At 42.2% G+C, this 17,591-nt stretch overlaps 1 protein-coding gene across 1 annotated transcript; it reads left to right on the forward strand.

Annotated features, from left to right (window-relative positions):
* Positions 1-928: 928 nt before the first annotated feature.
* Positions 929-17,591, forward strand: S100Z (S100 calcium binding protein Z). Its single transcript, XM_039729902.1, has 3 exons — positions 929-1,045; positions 16,160-16,317; positions 17,433-17,591. Exons 2-3 carry the CDS (start codon positions 16,177-16,179, stop codon positions 17,589-17,591), a joined length of 300 nt encoding a protein of 99 aa, XP_039585836.1. The 5' UTR covers positions 929-1,045; positions 16,160-16,176.

Consider the following 17,591-nt stretch of genomic DNA (forward strand, 5'->3'; position numbering starts at 1 on the left):
CTAGAGCCCTAATACAGCTGTAACCTAGGGACTGCACCTTCGTGATGGAGCTTGCTACACTTGGTCTCCATGGGATTATTGTGGGTGCTGTAAAGCAGAGTCCTGCTGCCAAAGTTAGGTCTGTATTTGGAGGTCTGCATGTCAGCAACATGGTCTGCAGGTAGCACACATGGACTAAGCCTCAATCCTTTGTTCCAAAAGCATTAGTGATATGCAGTAAAGAGCATGAATGAGCACTTGTACAGTGAAGCAAAGCAACAAAATGTGGGAGGAGAAGAAAAGCTCTATCAGTAGGTCACCTCCAGATATTACAGCTCCCATGACCAAGACATCTCTGATGAAACAATGGGCAGGATGGATGTCTGTGTTTTAAAATAGTTCTAAAAATCAATATATAATAATTTTAAGGCTGGCAGGATTTTAATTGTCAAGTATGCAACAAGTGGTGAGTGCTCTGTCTGAGAACAAACATGACTGGCATGAGTGGATATCTCTGTTGCAGTTATCACCTACATTTGGTTCAGCAACTGCACTCCAGCTTTGTGCCTCACCTTCAAGAAGCAAACTGCTGGGGACAGAGTTCAGTATGTTTGAGTCTGAAGTGCTGTTTATTTGATAATATCCTTTCCCCTCCCTCCCCCAGTTTATAGCATTTACCAGGCTTTTAATGGCCATGTGATCTCTTGGAGAGGAGATTAATACTCATCCACAGTTCATGGTACATATATAGTTCCTGTTGCTTAGTAAGGGCTTTATTCAGGGAAGTCTTGAACATTTGGGCTATGCTGTCTTTCATTATATGGCAGTGTAGCAGTGCAGAACACCATCAGTATTCATGCTTTCTCCACAGAGTCTGAGTTCAGGACATTATGTACTCATAGTGTTGTGGTTTAGCAGCTGGGTCTATGCTTCCCCAGCTGAATGACTGCTGTGGGGACTGCTCTGTCACATAATCCTGTGGACTGCAGCAAGTGGAGAGGTACAGCTCGTTTGGATGGAGCCTGTGTCTGCATATGTAAGCACTCGGGAAAAAGGAGTAATTTAGGTGGGTAAAACAAGGATATGCTGCTTCTTTGGAGAGGCTAACCCACTAAATAAGAGGAAATAAATGAAATAATTAACTTGAAGAACATAAATTAAAATGTGATGGGTAGAAGGAGTTACCTTAATGTACTGAAGAGTGTCCTGTGTCATGCATTTACAAAAGCCAGGCGGATATAAAGAAAACACAAGAAGCAGTCGATGAGCCAAAATGACTGCATTGTCTCGGGAGGGAGCGCCACACTGTGGTGTTCTCTGTATTTAGCTGGCGGTGACTCAGGACTAGCGCATACTTTCAGACTGACACAACACGACCCTTGACCCTTTCATCTTCAAATCCCAGTCTGGCAAACCTGTCTGGCTTTCTGTGAGTAGCTGAGCTGAACAACATGATTTAAAGTGTAAAAGTATCTAGGACAAGTCCCTAGCACTAATTCAGGGCATATTGGAGGCAAGTGGTGCTGTATTCTATTCAAATGAAGTTGCCTGGTTTGGTTTGAAGTCACTAATGTGTCTCCATTAATTTCAGAAGCACAGCTGGAAGTGCTCGGGATGGCTGTGTTATAGTGATATTATTTGTGAGCTGGGGAGAAGAGTGATTTGATGGTGAAATGAAATGCTGAAAGGAAGTTACGGAACTGCTCTGTCATAATTTATGAAGATTGTGTTGTGTATATTAGGCTGGTTGCCTGGAAGCTCCCGGTGTCACTATGACTAAATACGCAGAGTCAAGAATACTACAACAATAGCCAGTAAGGTGATCCTCAGTAAATGCCGGAGTGACTGCCAGACCCTGGGTAAGCAGACAAGGCTGTGGAGCCTTGCAGCACTCCCAGCAAGCATGGCATTTTGGTTAGCAGGGTCAGCAATGGAGATAACAGAGGAAGTCTTTAAAGGTGATGGCTGGTGAACTGCTTGTCAAGGGTCTCTTTGGTCTGATGTCTCTGAAGAATGCAGGTGCCTTTGTTCAGGTTTGCTATTCAAGGATGTAGAGTTCCAGCATCAGCAAAAGTCAGTCCACAGTGAGCTCTGTGTAACCAAATTCTGCAGCTTGAGCCAGGAAGGTGCTGAGGAAGCGATGGCAACAGGAAGCAATGGAACAGCAATGGAAGAGAGAGGGTCCACTGCCAGCTACCTTCAGTTTGGTAATTGTGCTGTAGCAGGGCATGGGCAGGTGGATGCAGAAGGTTCTGTCTGTAGGACATGGGATAGCAGAGTGGAGATAGCTCTGCCAGACATGGGGAAATGGCAGTGCCTGATTTTGCTGCTGAGGTCACAGCTTCCATTGCTTACACCTCAAATCAAGATACCAGGCCTTTAGAAAAGAGAGATGTCAGCAGCCCTCCTGTTTCAAGAGTCTTTTATCTTCCGTGTGTGTTTTAAACAGTTTAAACACTGTTTTAAACAGTTTAAACACTATTTTGCATGAACACCAACCCTAGAGTCACTGCTGTTTGTAGCGCCCAAAGACACTGAACCAGACCTGTCAGATGTGATTAGGAAGAGCAAGGGCTCCACAGGGCACTGTGGCTTAAGGACATTTTGTGTTCTTGTTCAGGTAGTGGTGTCACTCAAGTGTGCACATGGCACACATCCTATGCCAGCTGATGCACTGTTTCCTTTAGCATGAACTCATGGTACCTCTTTGCTGAGCAATTCATTCCTCCTTCAAAGTGAAAGTTCCTCACAGTGTGTAACCTGAAGTGGACTCAAGACACACATCTCTGCCTCGGTATCTAAGCATCCTAAACGAGTAGGCAGACACCTGCAGAAGGTAGTTCATCATGCCTGGCAGCCTCTTTCCTCCCTCCCAGAGCAGCTGCTTCCCCATGGGGAGCCGAAGCCATTGCACTGAAATCAGAGATGCAAGGTCTGTGGCTCTTAATGTTTCCGTGGAGTTGACAACCCCCCTTGAGATCACACCCACGCTGTTGTTGTATCAGCCTAGCTTCAGGAAGCTTGCAGTGCTGGGAAATGGTGCCGTCTGGGCAGACAAAGGGGACACGGCATGGTGCAGGACCACGGCTTCGTAGCGAAGGGAGAGAGGTATGTGTCACATGCCAACCAAACTGTCAGCCCAAGCCCAAGGAGGTCGCTGGTATTCAGGAACTAGCTGTCGATCATCTGGGGAAAGAATGTTACATACAGGATCGTGCTTTGTTTAATTTTCTGAGTACCTGCAAACAGAGCTGGTTAAAGGCTCCCTCTTCTGTTTCTGGCTGTTATTGCACACTCTTTAACAAACTAGACAAGACAAAACAAAAGACAATCCCGTTTCCGTGCGCTGTGCTTTATTTTGTAATTCCCCATTTCAAAATACACATACATATCTGATGTAAGAGAAGAAGAAGGACTTAACAGATGATATTAAATATCCCTGATAGGTTTGGGATCAGAGAAGCAGGTTGCTGGGGACATATGGGGCTCCTGGAGTGTAACTTTCAAAGCAGAATGTTCTCACAAAATCTTTCAATCTCCTTTGTATTTTCTTGGATTTGAAACACTGCTAAAACCAAATCTTCAAAGCATAAGATTATCTGAGCAAGAAGAGATGTTTTTGTCTAAATCTTGCAATTCCCAGATTTCTGGAATAGTATGGCATGCAGAAGTTTATTGTCAGTGATAGTTGATTTCTGTCTTTATTTCCAGAGCATCTGAGCCCGTGTGAAGCTTTCCATTGTGGAAATGTTGCTTCATCTGCAACTTCTACCTGTAACTTAATGCATAGTTACCGTGGTCATTGTAGTTACAAATAACTTCATGTTGCTGAGAGTGGTGGCTGAGGCTGCTTCACAAGAGTGGACTCAAGAAAAGGAATGTACTCCTTAAGTAAGAAATCAATCTTTGAGCAAAAGCAGAGCCTTATATGTACTTGGTTTTGCTAGACCATCTATCTGATATAGGTTGGATATTAGGAAAGAGTTTTTTGTGTAAGGAATGATAAAGTACTGGAACTGTCTGCCTGGGGTGGTGGTGGAGTCACCATCTCTGGATGTGTTATAAAAAGACTGGATGTGGCACTCAATGCCATGGTCTAGCTGAGGTGTTAAGGCATGGGCTGGACTCAGCGACCTTGAGAGTCTCTTCCAGCCTAGTGATTCTGTGGTTCTGTGTGAGTCTGTGATTCCTCGGTGAGGAATTGTGATACTCTTTCAAGATTCTGCAAGTCCTTGTCTCTTTGATATCATGTGGGCTGGGATATGTTTCTTAAGCTGCAACCTATTGTGTCAGGTGAGTCAGGAACAACTGGGACTGCTGGACTTGTCCCATTAGTGGGATTGCATCATTAGAGGAAATGAGAGCATCTGCCTCTCGTTTTACTGAAGACTTTTGTTGGCAGCAGCCTGAAGAATGAAGAATGAGGAAAGCCTGGGCTCAGTTGCCTGACAAAAAAATACATACTTTGTTATATCATTTAGGAACTTCCCACAGATCAGCAACATCTGTAATTGATTGAAAAGTTCCTTGAGTGGCATAATTTTACATACAATCCCTACAATAAAAGGCATCAGTGCCTGTTATTGTTCAATGACCACTAGAAGATACAACACATGTAATTAATAAAGGTGCCATAATTAGAGATCTGTAGAATTAAGGCAGCAGTCACTACTGATAAAATACTAGTTTCTGACATACTTCTGCCAGAGTATGCCTCCAAGGAATCTTAACAACCTCAGGTATTTGAGATTGCTTATTTTTATAAGCAATAAGGATAAATAAATAAAATAAGGATACTTTCACTTTTGTACCAAAAGGAACATATTTAAATATCCAACTCATCACAATAGAAAGAAGATAGTAGCATAAATTTGCTCCTGCAAACCCACCAGCCTCTTACATCTGCCAATTACCCCAAGAAACCAGAATGTTCTAGAAAAAGAGAACAAGTAGGGATAGTGATATCCTCAAGCTTTTTAATTCAGGAATGGTAGTGCTTTGTATCATCAAAAGTACACCTAAAACCTCATTTAACACTAGTCTCTGCATATGTGTCAGTGTATTATCCTGCTTTCATTGGAAATAACAGAGTGACAATGAACTTTAAAACAACCTTTAAATGATGACAAAAGAGCTAGTTTGGAAAAGACTTTCCATTCAGGTAAAATCTAAAATCACTGGAAAAAAGGAAAAAAAAAACAAACCACCAAAACAAACAAACAAACAAACAAACAAAAAACCAAAAACACAAAAAACCAAACCAAACCAAAAACAAAAAAAACAATCTTGCAGGGGAACTAAAAGCATCAATTTTTAAATGTTGCACATAATATTACTCACTGATGCTCTCTTTTTCAATGCTCAGGGACTCTGATATTTTCAAATATCTGAAAAGCAAACAACAGAAATTCATATGAATCTGATGATGAAGGAATTTCTGTTCAGAGTGATATATGCTTCTTAGAAGATACAAAATGTTATTAAACTCTCAGGTATAACAGCTGAGATGTGGAGAACTTACTGCAAACTACTGAGAGTTTGAATGCAACCTGTACAATGTCTTCTAGTTAAGAAAGAATTTAAACAGTGTTATGTCACTCTTTAAAGTAAAGAGAATATTCATTGATAAAAGGTGTAACACTGTTCAGCATGGCAGGGAGGAGATGAGGAGGAGGCTGTGAATGTAACTCAAGCTTTTTCAAGGCTTTGTAATGCAAGTACTTGGGAAATGGAACAAGAGCAATAAAACATAACATCCTTTCAGAAGGCAATAGAGCAAAGAATTTGTGGATGACTGCTCTGTTTTCTACAACAGACATGATGTCTTATTTTAGTGGGACATAGACAGTGCACATTTCAGTGTAATTTCTTGGTAGGCTTTCTGTCCTTCAAAACTCTTACTCACCCATTTTAACTCACTTTGGTGATTTTATTTCCCCTTTTTCACAAATTTTGATGATATATTTTAACCATGATGTGTATTGGTTGAGTAATAGTTCTGCAATCACCTGTGTTTGCTTCATCTCTTCCAACATCTGTGTCTTTGGTTTTATTCACTGAAGGTGGGTTTTTTTCCCATTCATGCTATTTTTTTTTACATTCACGCTAATTTTGTGCATCTACTGTAGCAGACTTGAAAGTGAGCTAACTGATCACCCACAGAAAACAGGCTTCCTGTAGCAGGATGATGGGAAATGATGCACAACCTTGTAAGAATCTCATGGTACAGTCTGAGATACGATGAAGGCTACTAGAGCCAGGGGAGCCCTTTGCAAATGCAGGGGCTGAAAGGCTTCAAGTGTTATTCGTGGGAGGCGCAGAAGCAGGGATAAAAACAGCAATGAGAAGTGAAACAGAGGACAGAGAAGAGCAGTACCCAGCAAGTGCTGGCAAAGGCTTGAGAATGTGTTTGTGCTGTTTCCAGGGACACACAAACCAAGTGCATTCTCTGTCACCATGCTGGACTTATACCTAGCCTCTTGGCACCAGACACCAGGTGGCACAGGGCTGTGGTTTGAGATTGGCAGTGTGTGGCCAGGGTGTGAGCCAGTAGATGAACAGGAAGGCCAGGGACCATCACATTGCTTGACATGAGAGAGCTCCCTGACTGGCCAGGTATGGCTGGAGTGAGGTATGGCTTGCACGTGGTACCTGCCAGGGCTTTGGGCACCAGGACCTCCTGCTACTGCCCGGCAAAGGGAGGGATAGAGGCACAACAGAAAGGGTGGTGCATCTTGCTGATACACTGAAGTGTATGTACACACCATAGTGTATTATCAATTTCTCCTCCAAATGGAGAGAAAACATGCAGCCCCACATTCTAAGGTGTGAAGAGGAAATTATGCCTGTTGACTTTCTGTGTTACTTCCACCAGCTCAGCTGTTCTTGATTTTAAAATGCATGCAACATAACTGGGCCATTTATGGTGCTCATTAAACCAAGAACAACCAACTAATTTCCTTGTCTTTTAAAGACAATTAAATCAATTGTACATTAACTACCTCTGCCTCCTAATTCACACCAGCCTCTAATGCTCAAGCTGGCTCTTGTTGAAACATTCATTGCACCTGTAGGGTTGGTCCAGCTTCAGTACTGTCAGAAATTCACTTTTCTGGCCGAGATCCCTCAGAGCAACTGCAGCTGCAATCGCTGTAAGAACATTTAGGGAGTACAGTAAGCACAATGAATAATTACTTCTTACCTTCTCTGTGCCACTGTTGGATACACATAATTCTTTGACATTCCCAGTTACTTGTGTATTTATCTCTTTCTTGTGTATTTGTCTTGTGTATTTAGCTCTTTCTAACACAGAAGCTGTTTCTTTGCTGCTCTTATAATTCTGCTGTACTGAGAGTAAGATGAAGGTGGGAAGACAGCCGTGATGTTGAATAAATGGGCTTTCCTTGAGCTCAGTGGCATAAAAACTCTTCTGGCTTTTTTGTGTTCCATTTCTTTCCTAGCCTTGCTTGTTTTCAGGTTCTTACTGAACCAGTATGTTCACTTGCAGTAATCCCAAGATCTCTCTCATGAATTCTTATAGTCAAACCAGAGTTTATAAAGTACCCATGACACTTTGTGTTTAATCTATGTTGAATTTATGTGACGCTACATCACTTAATTTCATGAGATTCTCTTGCATCCTTCACAGCGGAACTTTAACTTCTGTCTCTGTATAACTTGTATCAACAACAACAAAAAAATCCATTCATTCTCCTTGCCTTTCTGAAATCACCAATGACCATATTGATTAGCACTGCCTCCAGAACATGTGCCTGTGAGACCCATTGCTTGTTCTGTTCCCTTGTAAAACTCAGTAATTTATTCTTTATTACCTATCTTCCAGTTAGACATTTCCTCTGTGATTCTTTTCATTGTATCCCACGGCAGCCTAATTTCCTTAAGAGCAAGGAATGCTTTCTGGGAACACGGTGGGCAGTAATCTGGGAGGTCAGTCATCACAAACTCCTTCAGAGAGTGCCAGCAGATTTGCATTGTGACTCCTCTTTACTTTTTCCCAGTGTTTAGTCATGTTCTCACTCTTCTGGTTTTCAGGTGGGTCTCTACCTCTTTAAACAGCACGACAGCAGACCTAATGTTCACTGGCTCTCTGGATAGTGCTTGGCATTATACCAGTCAGTTTTCCTTGCTGTGGTCCTGAGCTAGAGGCTCCCATTGTTCATCTGCCTCAAGTTCTTCTAGGAGTCCAGGCTGGATTCCATCCTGTCCTGGCTTATTACCTCTTGTTTTGAGGATCTGTCCTATAACATCTTCTACCTTCATTTCAGACTGAGACAGATTCTTCAACATATCTTTTTCTATATCCTCTGGGAACCTCTCCAAGCTCTACCACAGTGAAAACACATGCAAAATACTTACTTAGGCTTTCAGCCATGTCCTTACCTTTTTTTATAGCACTCCTACTATACCCTCACTATCTACTGGCTCTCGATGCCCTCTAGAGGTTTCTTGATCCCATTGCACTTGGACAAGAATCCGCAGCTATTTGCAGAATGTTCCTGTAACATTTCTGGAGAATATGACACTATTCTAGACTTTTCCTATATTTACCTCCAAACAGGAGCATTAACCTGAAGTTCTTCTGAACTTTCTTTTTCCCTCTGCAGTTGGTAAGTTTGGGATGAGTTGTTAAGGGCCACTAGTGCTATACGAAGTCTGACTTCAGCAAATCATGTGCCTAAATTCCATTATTTGAACACTGACCTATATTTAGTACTTAAATTCTCTGCAGAGTTTATACCTCTAGCTAACAGGGCTGTGTGTTATTTCTTCCTCTGTAATTTTTAATGATAATGCTTCTTGATTGATGTGCTGTTGACAGTGCTGACCCCTGAACAGGGCTTACTGTGGTAAAGCAGGAGTGAAGCATCTGTGTGTACCTTGGAGCAGACAGGAGGGAGTTTCTCTCCCTTGGCTTCTGCAGCTTTAGCAGTTGTTGCTGGCTTGAGATCTGGAAGAAGCAGTTCTTCAGCAGGACACTAAGGGGCAGCTCCAGACCAAAAGAATATTCCTGCTTTTTATATACACACAAATAAAGAGAACACTATATTTTCTCTCATTTTCCTATATTGATTTATCATCAGGAGTTCCCAGAAAAACCGAATCAAGTTAATCTGGGATGCTTTTTTTCCTGTTGCATTTTTACTATTTAGTTTGGCACTGGTGATGAAGAAGGTGTGAGTTTATTTGCCAGTCATCTGTAAATGGGCCCACTTGAGCTCACAGGGAGGGTAGAGAAGATGGAAAAACGTGGTGAGCTCTGCATCTGGAGCTGCGGTGGCCACCCCACACACCATGGCATGGCCAAGCACATGTACCATTGCCAAGTTGCATGGGGCAGGAGCCCTCACTGCTCAGAGATGCTCCTTGGCAACAGAAAGCTAGTCACACGGACCCTGGAGTCCCATCCCCAAAGTAGCAGCTGCTGTATGAATTCTTGGAAACCAGGAAGGAGGAACTGAGGCAGGAATAACTCAACAGCCTACCTAAGACCTTGGAAAATCTGTGTAAGATTTGTTACCACTACAACTTAGTAGATGCCTTGCTCACCATCCTGGGACACAGGACCACTGCCTTAAAGGAGATATCCCCATAATTATGAAACATTACCTGAACCTAGCTGCAAAACCCTTGTGGAAGGAACCGGACATGGGAGTGAATCAGTCAGTGAAGACTACTGCATGTTGGTATGAGTTTGAATTAAGAAAAAACACGAGCCAGTCAGAGCCACCGTATCTCCAAGGGATGCGTTTGCCCTACTGATCAGCAGATCTAATGCAAGGAGAATGAGTATCCTGGCTTTGTTCAGATGGTGATGTATTGCCAAGTACTAGCTGTAATGTGAGCTGCCACAGCCAGCTGGCACTGGGTGTGTGGTCTCTGATTACCAAGCTGCTCTGTAACAGGACCCTCTGCCCCTACCTGGGGCACAACTGGCTCAGATTCTCCATCTATACCAAGATATTTTACACTATTTTGGCATCCTTCCTGGGTGTAGATAGACCATGTTAAATCCATAAATTTCTTGGCTGATACACAGAGGACAGATCCGTGTGCTTCAGAGGCATAACAGGAAGAAAGAGCTGTACCCAGAAATACTTCTAAACTCCAGTTTAGGGTTAATGAAAGTTTTCTACATATTTTACAGATTCATATACAGTACACTACACTCATATACAATAGATGTTACCTTCACAGGCTGGTGAAGGTTGCTCACAGAGGTAAGAAATGGTGAGCAATTTTCTGTGAGGAGGAGAAGAAAGCAGTAAGTGGTAACTGAAGTCAGTACCTCAAATACAGACAATGCTACAATTTCTGTGCTAAGTGGGTATCACAGGAGGAATGACCACTATGGGAACAAGTAGGGTTCAATGATCTGGACAGTTCAGTGAAAAAATCACTTATGTATTTGGAAAGGAGGTGTATAACTTGTTCAAAACAGGACTCAACAGGGAATATAAGGACACACTTCAGTTGGCAGCCCTTGAAGTGTAAATATGTATTTAAAAAAATAATAACCCATTAAAAGATACCCATTAAAAATATACCCATTAAAAAGATACCTAGAGTAAACCACCAAGTCTAGGTGGTGAAAACTACTAGTAAGACATTTAACTGTTCTGTGCTGTTCTGCTGCCTATGGGATCACAGCAGTTTAAATAGCTTTGAATATGTGAGCTGGAACATGTAGGGGAGGAAGACATTCCTTATGTAAATGAATAGTTCAATCAGCCACCCAGATATGGAAACAGACCACCAATGAAAATGCTAATAATCCTGAAATGAAAAAATGCTCATTATAATTTAACAAGAACTTCTAACTCAGATGTAAGTCTCATAAACTCCTTAATCTATTTAATACACTTTAGTCTAATCTAGGCTCTAATCCAATATAGGAATTTTATTTTGTAGTATAATTGTCCTTATGAGCCTTGCAGTTTTGCCTCCCATCTCACCTTTTCCCACTTTGGGACTGCAACACCAATTCAAAATATGTGCATACCAAGAGCTGTGTGAATTTGGGAAAAATAAATAATGACAGGATGTGGGTGGGAGGCTGACTTGCCTTTCCCAGTGCAATAATTACTTTTGAGAAAATGTTCCCCACATGCATTCTGGCAAATGTTGAAAACCACATGCCCTAAGTACAAGATCCTCACACTTAAGCTGAGTAGTATTTTACTATGGCTTAGAGTGGCACTCTATAAACTGCTCTGGCTTACAGGCAGCTTCTGTCATGTTGTCTTGAGATCAAGGAGAAATCCTGTCAAAGCTCCTCCCCAGCTGTAGAGGAAGAAGACTGCTGGGCTATGTCAAAGACTGACTACTTTCAAACAAGTCAAAGCTGTGCTCATTTTTTGAGGAGCAGAGACCTCAAAAAGAGTAATAAGATTTTCTGCCTATGATCTGCCTGCCCCATCTCCAAGTAGGAGGGGAGGAATGGTACCATAAAGCCTCCCAGCTCTGTGCATGTTTATATTACCCTAACTAAAATAAAAGGAAACAGTCCTGCATGTTGGGTTCCTTCTCAGATTTACAGGGCAAGGAACAACGTCCATTTCTCTCAACAGCCTCCAGTGAAATCATAGAATCACAGAAAACTTTGGAAGGCACCTAAAGAATCACCTGGTTCCAACTCATCTGCAGTGTCCAGGGGCACCTTTCACTAGACCAGGTTTCCCAGAGATCCATCCAGCCTGGCCTTGAACACTTCCAAGCATGGGGCATCCACAACTTCCTTGGGCAACTGATGCCGGTGCCTCACCACTGTCTCAGAAAAGAATGTGTTCCTTTTATCAAATGTAAACCAGCCCTCTTTCCATTTGCTGCCATTATCCCTTGTCCTGTCACTACATGCTCTTGTACACGCCCCTCTCCAGCCTTCTTAGCAGCTCCCTTTAGGTACTGGAAGGCCACAATTAGACCACCCCAGACCTTTCTCTTCTCCAGGCTGAACAACCTCAAGTCACTCAGCTTGCCCTCACATGAGAGGTACCCCATCCCTCTGATCATCTTCTGGAAGTCATGGCGACTGACTCATTGTGTAAGCCTAGCTAGCCTAAGTCTACCACTTGCTTGAGAAAGCATGGCAGAATTCAGCCTTGTAAACTACTTGTGCTGGGCCAGGTGGAGACTCTACCCCTTCCCCTTCTGACAGCCATCACTTCCACAGTGCACAATTTAATGTTGAAATACTCATTGGGAAAGTATATAAGGGTCAAGGAAACAAAGAAATAGATTGGGTGAGTCAGGATAGACTGCTAGATAGATAGACTGCTCCCAAATTTCATTTTGAGTTCAAGTGAAGAGTCAAGACTATTTGAAGGTAATTTGTAAAGTCAAAGTATTTGTGGTAGTGGTAGGTGGTGCAAAAAGGGCCAGTGCTCACCACTGTACTTTGGAATGTTAGGGCAACCATCTTCCCCAGGGAGATAGTGCAACACCTGAGCAAGTTACCCAAGAACTCCATCCTTGGAGGTTTTTAATATTTACCTAACAAAACTGTGTCTGTCTAGTCTAGTGCTGAAGATTATCCAGCTTTGAGCAGGCAGTGGAACTAAGCAGCTCCAAAGGTTCTTTCCCACCAGCACTGCTGTGATTTGGCAGGCTCTGATGGACAAAGTTAAGGCATGAGAGGAAGACACCATCCTTCACTGTGTCTACAGGCAGTCCTACATTCTCTGTCAGCCACATCTGGTGCTGCTCCTGTGCTTAACCTGCTGAAAACCAGAGTGCAGGGTGAGGACCGCTGGGAGAATGGTGTTTGCTGATACAGTCAGGTCTTGGCCTGACACTGAATTGCTTTGCAGTCCCTGCTGATTTTAGTTATCTTCAGTGCCAAATGAATGTCATACTAAACCAGATTGTTCTGGTTTGGTATGAGGACGTATATAACAGTTAATTGATAATAATGAATTTTGAATGGACAATGTTGGGACTTGCCTTCATATAAGTTGTGAGACATCTGCTGTCACTGGAGTCACTGGCAGGATTTTGCTAGCCAGGGAAGAAAGGACTGGTCTCAGCAAACTGCGTGGACCCCTTGACAAACAAGCTCAGTGCAGCTGTTCCCTGTGTATGTCACCCACTAGTGGGTGGAAAAGAGGGTTCCTTGCACAGTTAGCTGGAGTGAAAGTACCTGTAGAAAGAATCTGCATATATTACATCACTGTATAAATTATTGAGCTGATGTTCTGGAGATAATAGAGGAAACCCTTTCTTTCTTCTGTCCTAAGGATGGCAGCTCTGAAAGTTTACACCTGCTTCCTGGAAGTTGTACCTCCTGTAGACTCTGTTTAGATAATTAATTTGCAATATTCATTAACCAGAGGATCAGTGTAATAATATATAGACAAACAGAAGGATTTCATGCTTATATATTGAGTCAGCTGTGGGTTTTTTTCTGGTCGTGGGTGAAACTGCTGTTGAATAAATGGCAAAAACCCACATAAACCCAAAACCAAAAAACAACAAAGTATTTTGATGTTTATCTGTATATTTCTGAGCAATAGTTATAATCATTAGTGAATCACAGGCAAGACAGAACCATGTGGCTGTAGCTGCATTAGGAGCTGTGTGCTTTTTCTTCTCATCTGCAGACACAGAGGATTCCCAGAACTGAGTGGGAGAGATATGCTGTGCCTGATATCACTCATGTTCTTCTCTCATATGCTCTATATGATCCAGCTAGACCCCAGAGTTTATAGGAGGACAGAAGTACAAGGACAACTCGTGCACAAAATCAGCCACACATGAGCTTTCCCCAAAAAGAGAAGAGGTATGGAGAGCAGCTTTCCTCCTTGCTTTGCTCTGATTCCAGGAGAGATATGTTCCTCTTGTTCCTCTGGTTTCTACCTTAACCATTTTTAATAATTCCCTGAGTGCTGGCTTGCCCTTCCCTGGTGAGTACTCCTGACCACAGGGATGGCAGTTGCAGGTGTATGCCCCGCACACAGCACCGTGCATGCCCACAGGGACCTCTAGCCAGAAGGGCCTGCCTATTTTGGAAAGGAAACTTTACACATGGTCACTTCCCTTATCACTGGGATCCAGTATTTTTTTGTGTTCCACCCCCTCTTCTTCCCTGCCTTTTTCCCCAGAGGTCCACACAAGACCCCCAGGTTGTGGAGACTTGTCTCAACAGCACAGGCAGAAGAAGCCCGTTTGAAGGCACAGGAGGCAGGCAGGGGTGTGGGCTGAGATATATGGTAGTAGTCAAAATTAGGAGTGCTTGGAGGACTTCAGAGCTAGAAACAATGCTCACCTAATTCTCTTTCCCTCTGCTGGAATGAAATAAGGAAGGAGCTGCAGCTCCGTGCCCTGTTCATCTGCACAGTTGTGCTTGCTGGACAAATGTGTGCAGCTTGTATAAGGCTTTATTAAGGGAAGCTAAACTCTCAAGCAAACTCACAAGTAGTTTTCTGTTTCATGTGTCTGTCATGAAAGCCCTGTTCATTTGTTATTTGGGGTGGTAAGCCCTACCGTGGTGAAGCTCCTGTTTCCTGCATCCCTCAGCCATCACTCCCAGCATGAACAAGTTCCTGGAGCTGAGGCAGAAGACACTTATTGCTCTTCTGAGGCCTGGTCATTTATTCAGAGAAAGAATGCTGGACTACAGTTTTTGTGCAGTACTGTAAAAATGAAGCCAAGACTAGTTCAATGTACACTGTAATTTCAGGCACACCTTCCACTGAAACTGGTTCCCTGATTTCCTCCTGAGGATTCATTTACTACAGCAAGAATTTCATTTGTTAGGAGACAATGTTTTAGGTGTATGGAGATGTCTGACAATTAAAGTAGATGTCTCAGGGGATATGTGGCAATCTCACGTCCAAGCTTACCCCAGGTACCCAGGTACCCTTCAACTCTGGCTTCCAGCACTGAGGCACTTAGACTGTAGAAATGCTGAAAGACAGATTAGAAAGTTCTTTTAAAAATGGTGGAATGTTGTTATATATCGAAGTGATGATTATTGGCATTTTCTAATTTTGACCTTCAAGGCCCTGAATTGGCATATTTGTAAAAGGTCAAATGATAAAAGGTATCCCATGTGTTCCAAATACAGCCTTTACTCTGGCTGGTGAATATTTTAGTGACCCAGTTACAGCAAGAGGCTTTTATTGAACAGACTAGGCAAATGCAGAGGGAAACAGAAAACCCGTCATCCCTGAGACAATTATACGTCTGTCTCTATTTGTGTAATCCACCCTCTCAGCCTGATAAACAAGAGCCTGTGCATGGGTTTTGAAGGGAAGGTGACCACCACCTCCTGCGATCTGCATATTTTCTTGTGTACACCTCTGTAGCCTGTAAAGCAGGTAAGTCTTAACCTCTGCATGATGATATTGTTTAGGACTCCAGTCCTACCCTGAAGTCCATTCTGGCTTTTTAATCTTTCTCCGGGGCTTATTCAACATGTTTCACTTGTACTTGATTTTTACTTTCAGTAACTTTTAGAGTCCACTACTTTGCAAGTAATTGCATTTCCATCTGGTGTGGTTTTTTTGTTGTTGGGTTTTTTTTGTTTTTGGTTTGTTTTTTTTTTTTATGTTGGTTCCCCCGTGTACCTTCTTACTGTATGCTCAGTGAAGCAAACCATGGGGATGACCAGCTCACACATGATTACTGCAGGCAATTTATAGGAAAAAGGCTCAGCCCAAGCAAATATGACTGAACAAATTGACAGATGATACTTATTTTTTATTACGGATGATCTTCCTCTGACCCTCTTTAAACTGGTGTGGAGCTTTCTATATAAATGCACTTTCACAGATAGAACTTTTTGAAGAGATTTTCTTGAGAAAATTTTTAAATTAGCAGGTAGGAAAGTATGCCTTCATTTTTCCTGTATTTTCAGGTATAGGCACAAAATATTTCCTTTTACAGCAGCTTTATAAAATGGATACACAGTAGATTATTTTCTTAAATAAAAATATTTTCTTTCCATTTACCTTTTTGAAGTAATTGCTTATGAGTTTAGGACCATGGGTGTTTTTTTATTACAGTCCATCCCTGCTCACACACAGCTAACAGGATGGATGAATTGAAAGCTTAACTTTTAGCCTAACAATTTCTGTCTTCATGTGGCCCTCCTTCCCTTCCCAGAGACTGGCCTTTGGTTTGACTCCTGTGCAATGTCAGTGACCATCTCTTTGCCCCACAGCTCTCCTGCTCACTGCTATGACCACTCCACTGGAAGATGCAATGGACACCCTGATCAGGATTTTCCATCACTACTCGGGCAAAGAAGGAGACAGATACAAGCTCAGTAAAGGAGAACTGAAGGAGCTCCTCACCAGTGAGCTCACTGACTTCCTTTCAGTAAGACGCAGCTTTTGAATCTCCTGAGTGACTGTATCATGAGTGGGTTAAACAGCTATCCAAGTGCCTGAATAGAAATAGCACCTCCTTGTGGAGCTGTACGGAAGAATATGATGTCAAATGTCTCATTTGAGAAATAGGTTTTCAGAGAGTGGTCAAGCCCTGGTATCCTCCCATGTACCACTGGCAGCAGAGATGGGTACTGCTGCTCTGCAAACTCCACAGTGCTTTTGAGCAAGAGGGCTAGGCCAGCCTAGAAGCAGCACAAGATCAATGCTAAATAGTGGTCAGTTAGTTTTTTTGTTTCTTTGTTTGTTTGTTTTTAATAATAGAGCATAGATAAATCCATTGAAGAATTAAATGCAGCAACCAGTTTTCATGAGACAGGAAAATAGCTTGTGCACACTGGCCACACAGTACTGCTGTTTGTGTGCCCTGCAGAGAGGTGCTAAGGAATCATTTCAATGATAAGCTGCTGATTTGAATATCTCTTTGCATGTTTGTTATGTTCTACATTACACAGCATAAATGCTTTTATGGAATCGTAAGCTTTAAAAATAATGTTTTTATGTATCCACTTAATTGTAAAAATTATTGTGGACCCTGTCCCAGAAGGATTTTCTTTACATTGCATCCATTTCCTTGAACTGGATTTTCTTTTAATCTTGGCTATTGATTTATTATTATGAGATTCAATGATCTTGCTCCCATTGAATAGAATGGTTTTTTGCCATGCAGAAGTCTTCTGAATTTGATGAATGGAGATATAATATGACTATTTATGAGTGTTCTGTTGGAAATCTAAGTGCTGTTTGTCAAGGGATGATACAGAGAAATGCACTTTACAGGTGCACCTTGACAAAAGAAATCCATGTTCTGTACCTCCTAAAATCTGATTCATTTCAGTCCCTATTTATAACCTGTATACATTTTAAGGGCTGCACTGTCTTTAGTTTCTGATGTTGTGGTGACTAGAGATGTATTACTGTTCAGGTGCATATTTGATGCAGCCTTTTATTTAATAACACCAGCCTTGTAACAAAGCAGTGGTGCTAGGCGTGTCAGAATTGCACATTCAAGACTTGCACAGCTAAGTCACTTTTCTTTCTCTCTAGGGCCAAAAGGACCCCCTCCTGGTTGATAAAATTATGAATGACCTGGACTCCAATAAGGACAATGAAGTGGATTTTAATGAATTTGTCATTTTAGTTGCTGCTTTAACAGTGGCATGTAATGACTTCTTTGAAGAACAGCTAAAGAAAGAGGAATTTTAA

Source organism: Passer montanus, unplaced genomic scaffold (genome assembly GCF_014805655.1).
Source record: "Passer montanus isolate IOZ18808 unplaced genomic scaffold, ASM1480565v1 scaffold7, whole genome shotgun sequence".
Lineage (NCBI taxonomy): Eukaryota > Metazoa > Chordata > Aves > Passeriformes > Passeridae > Passer > Passer montanus.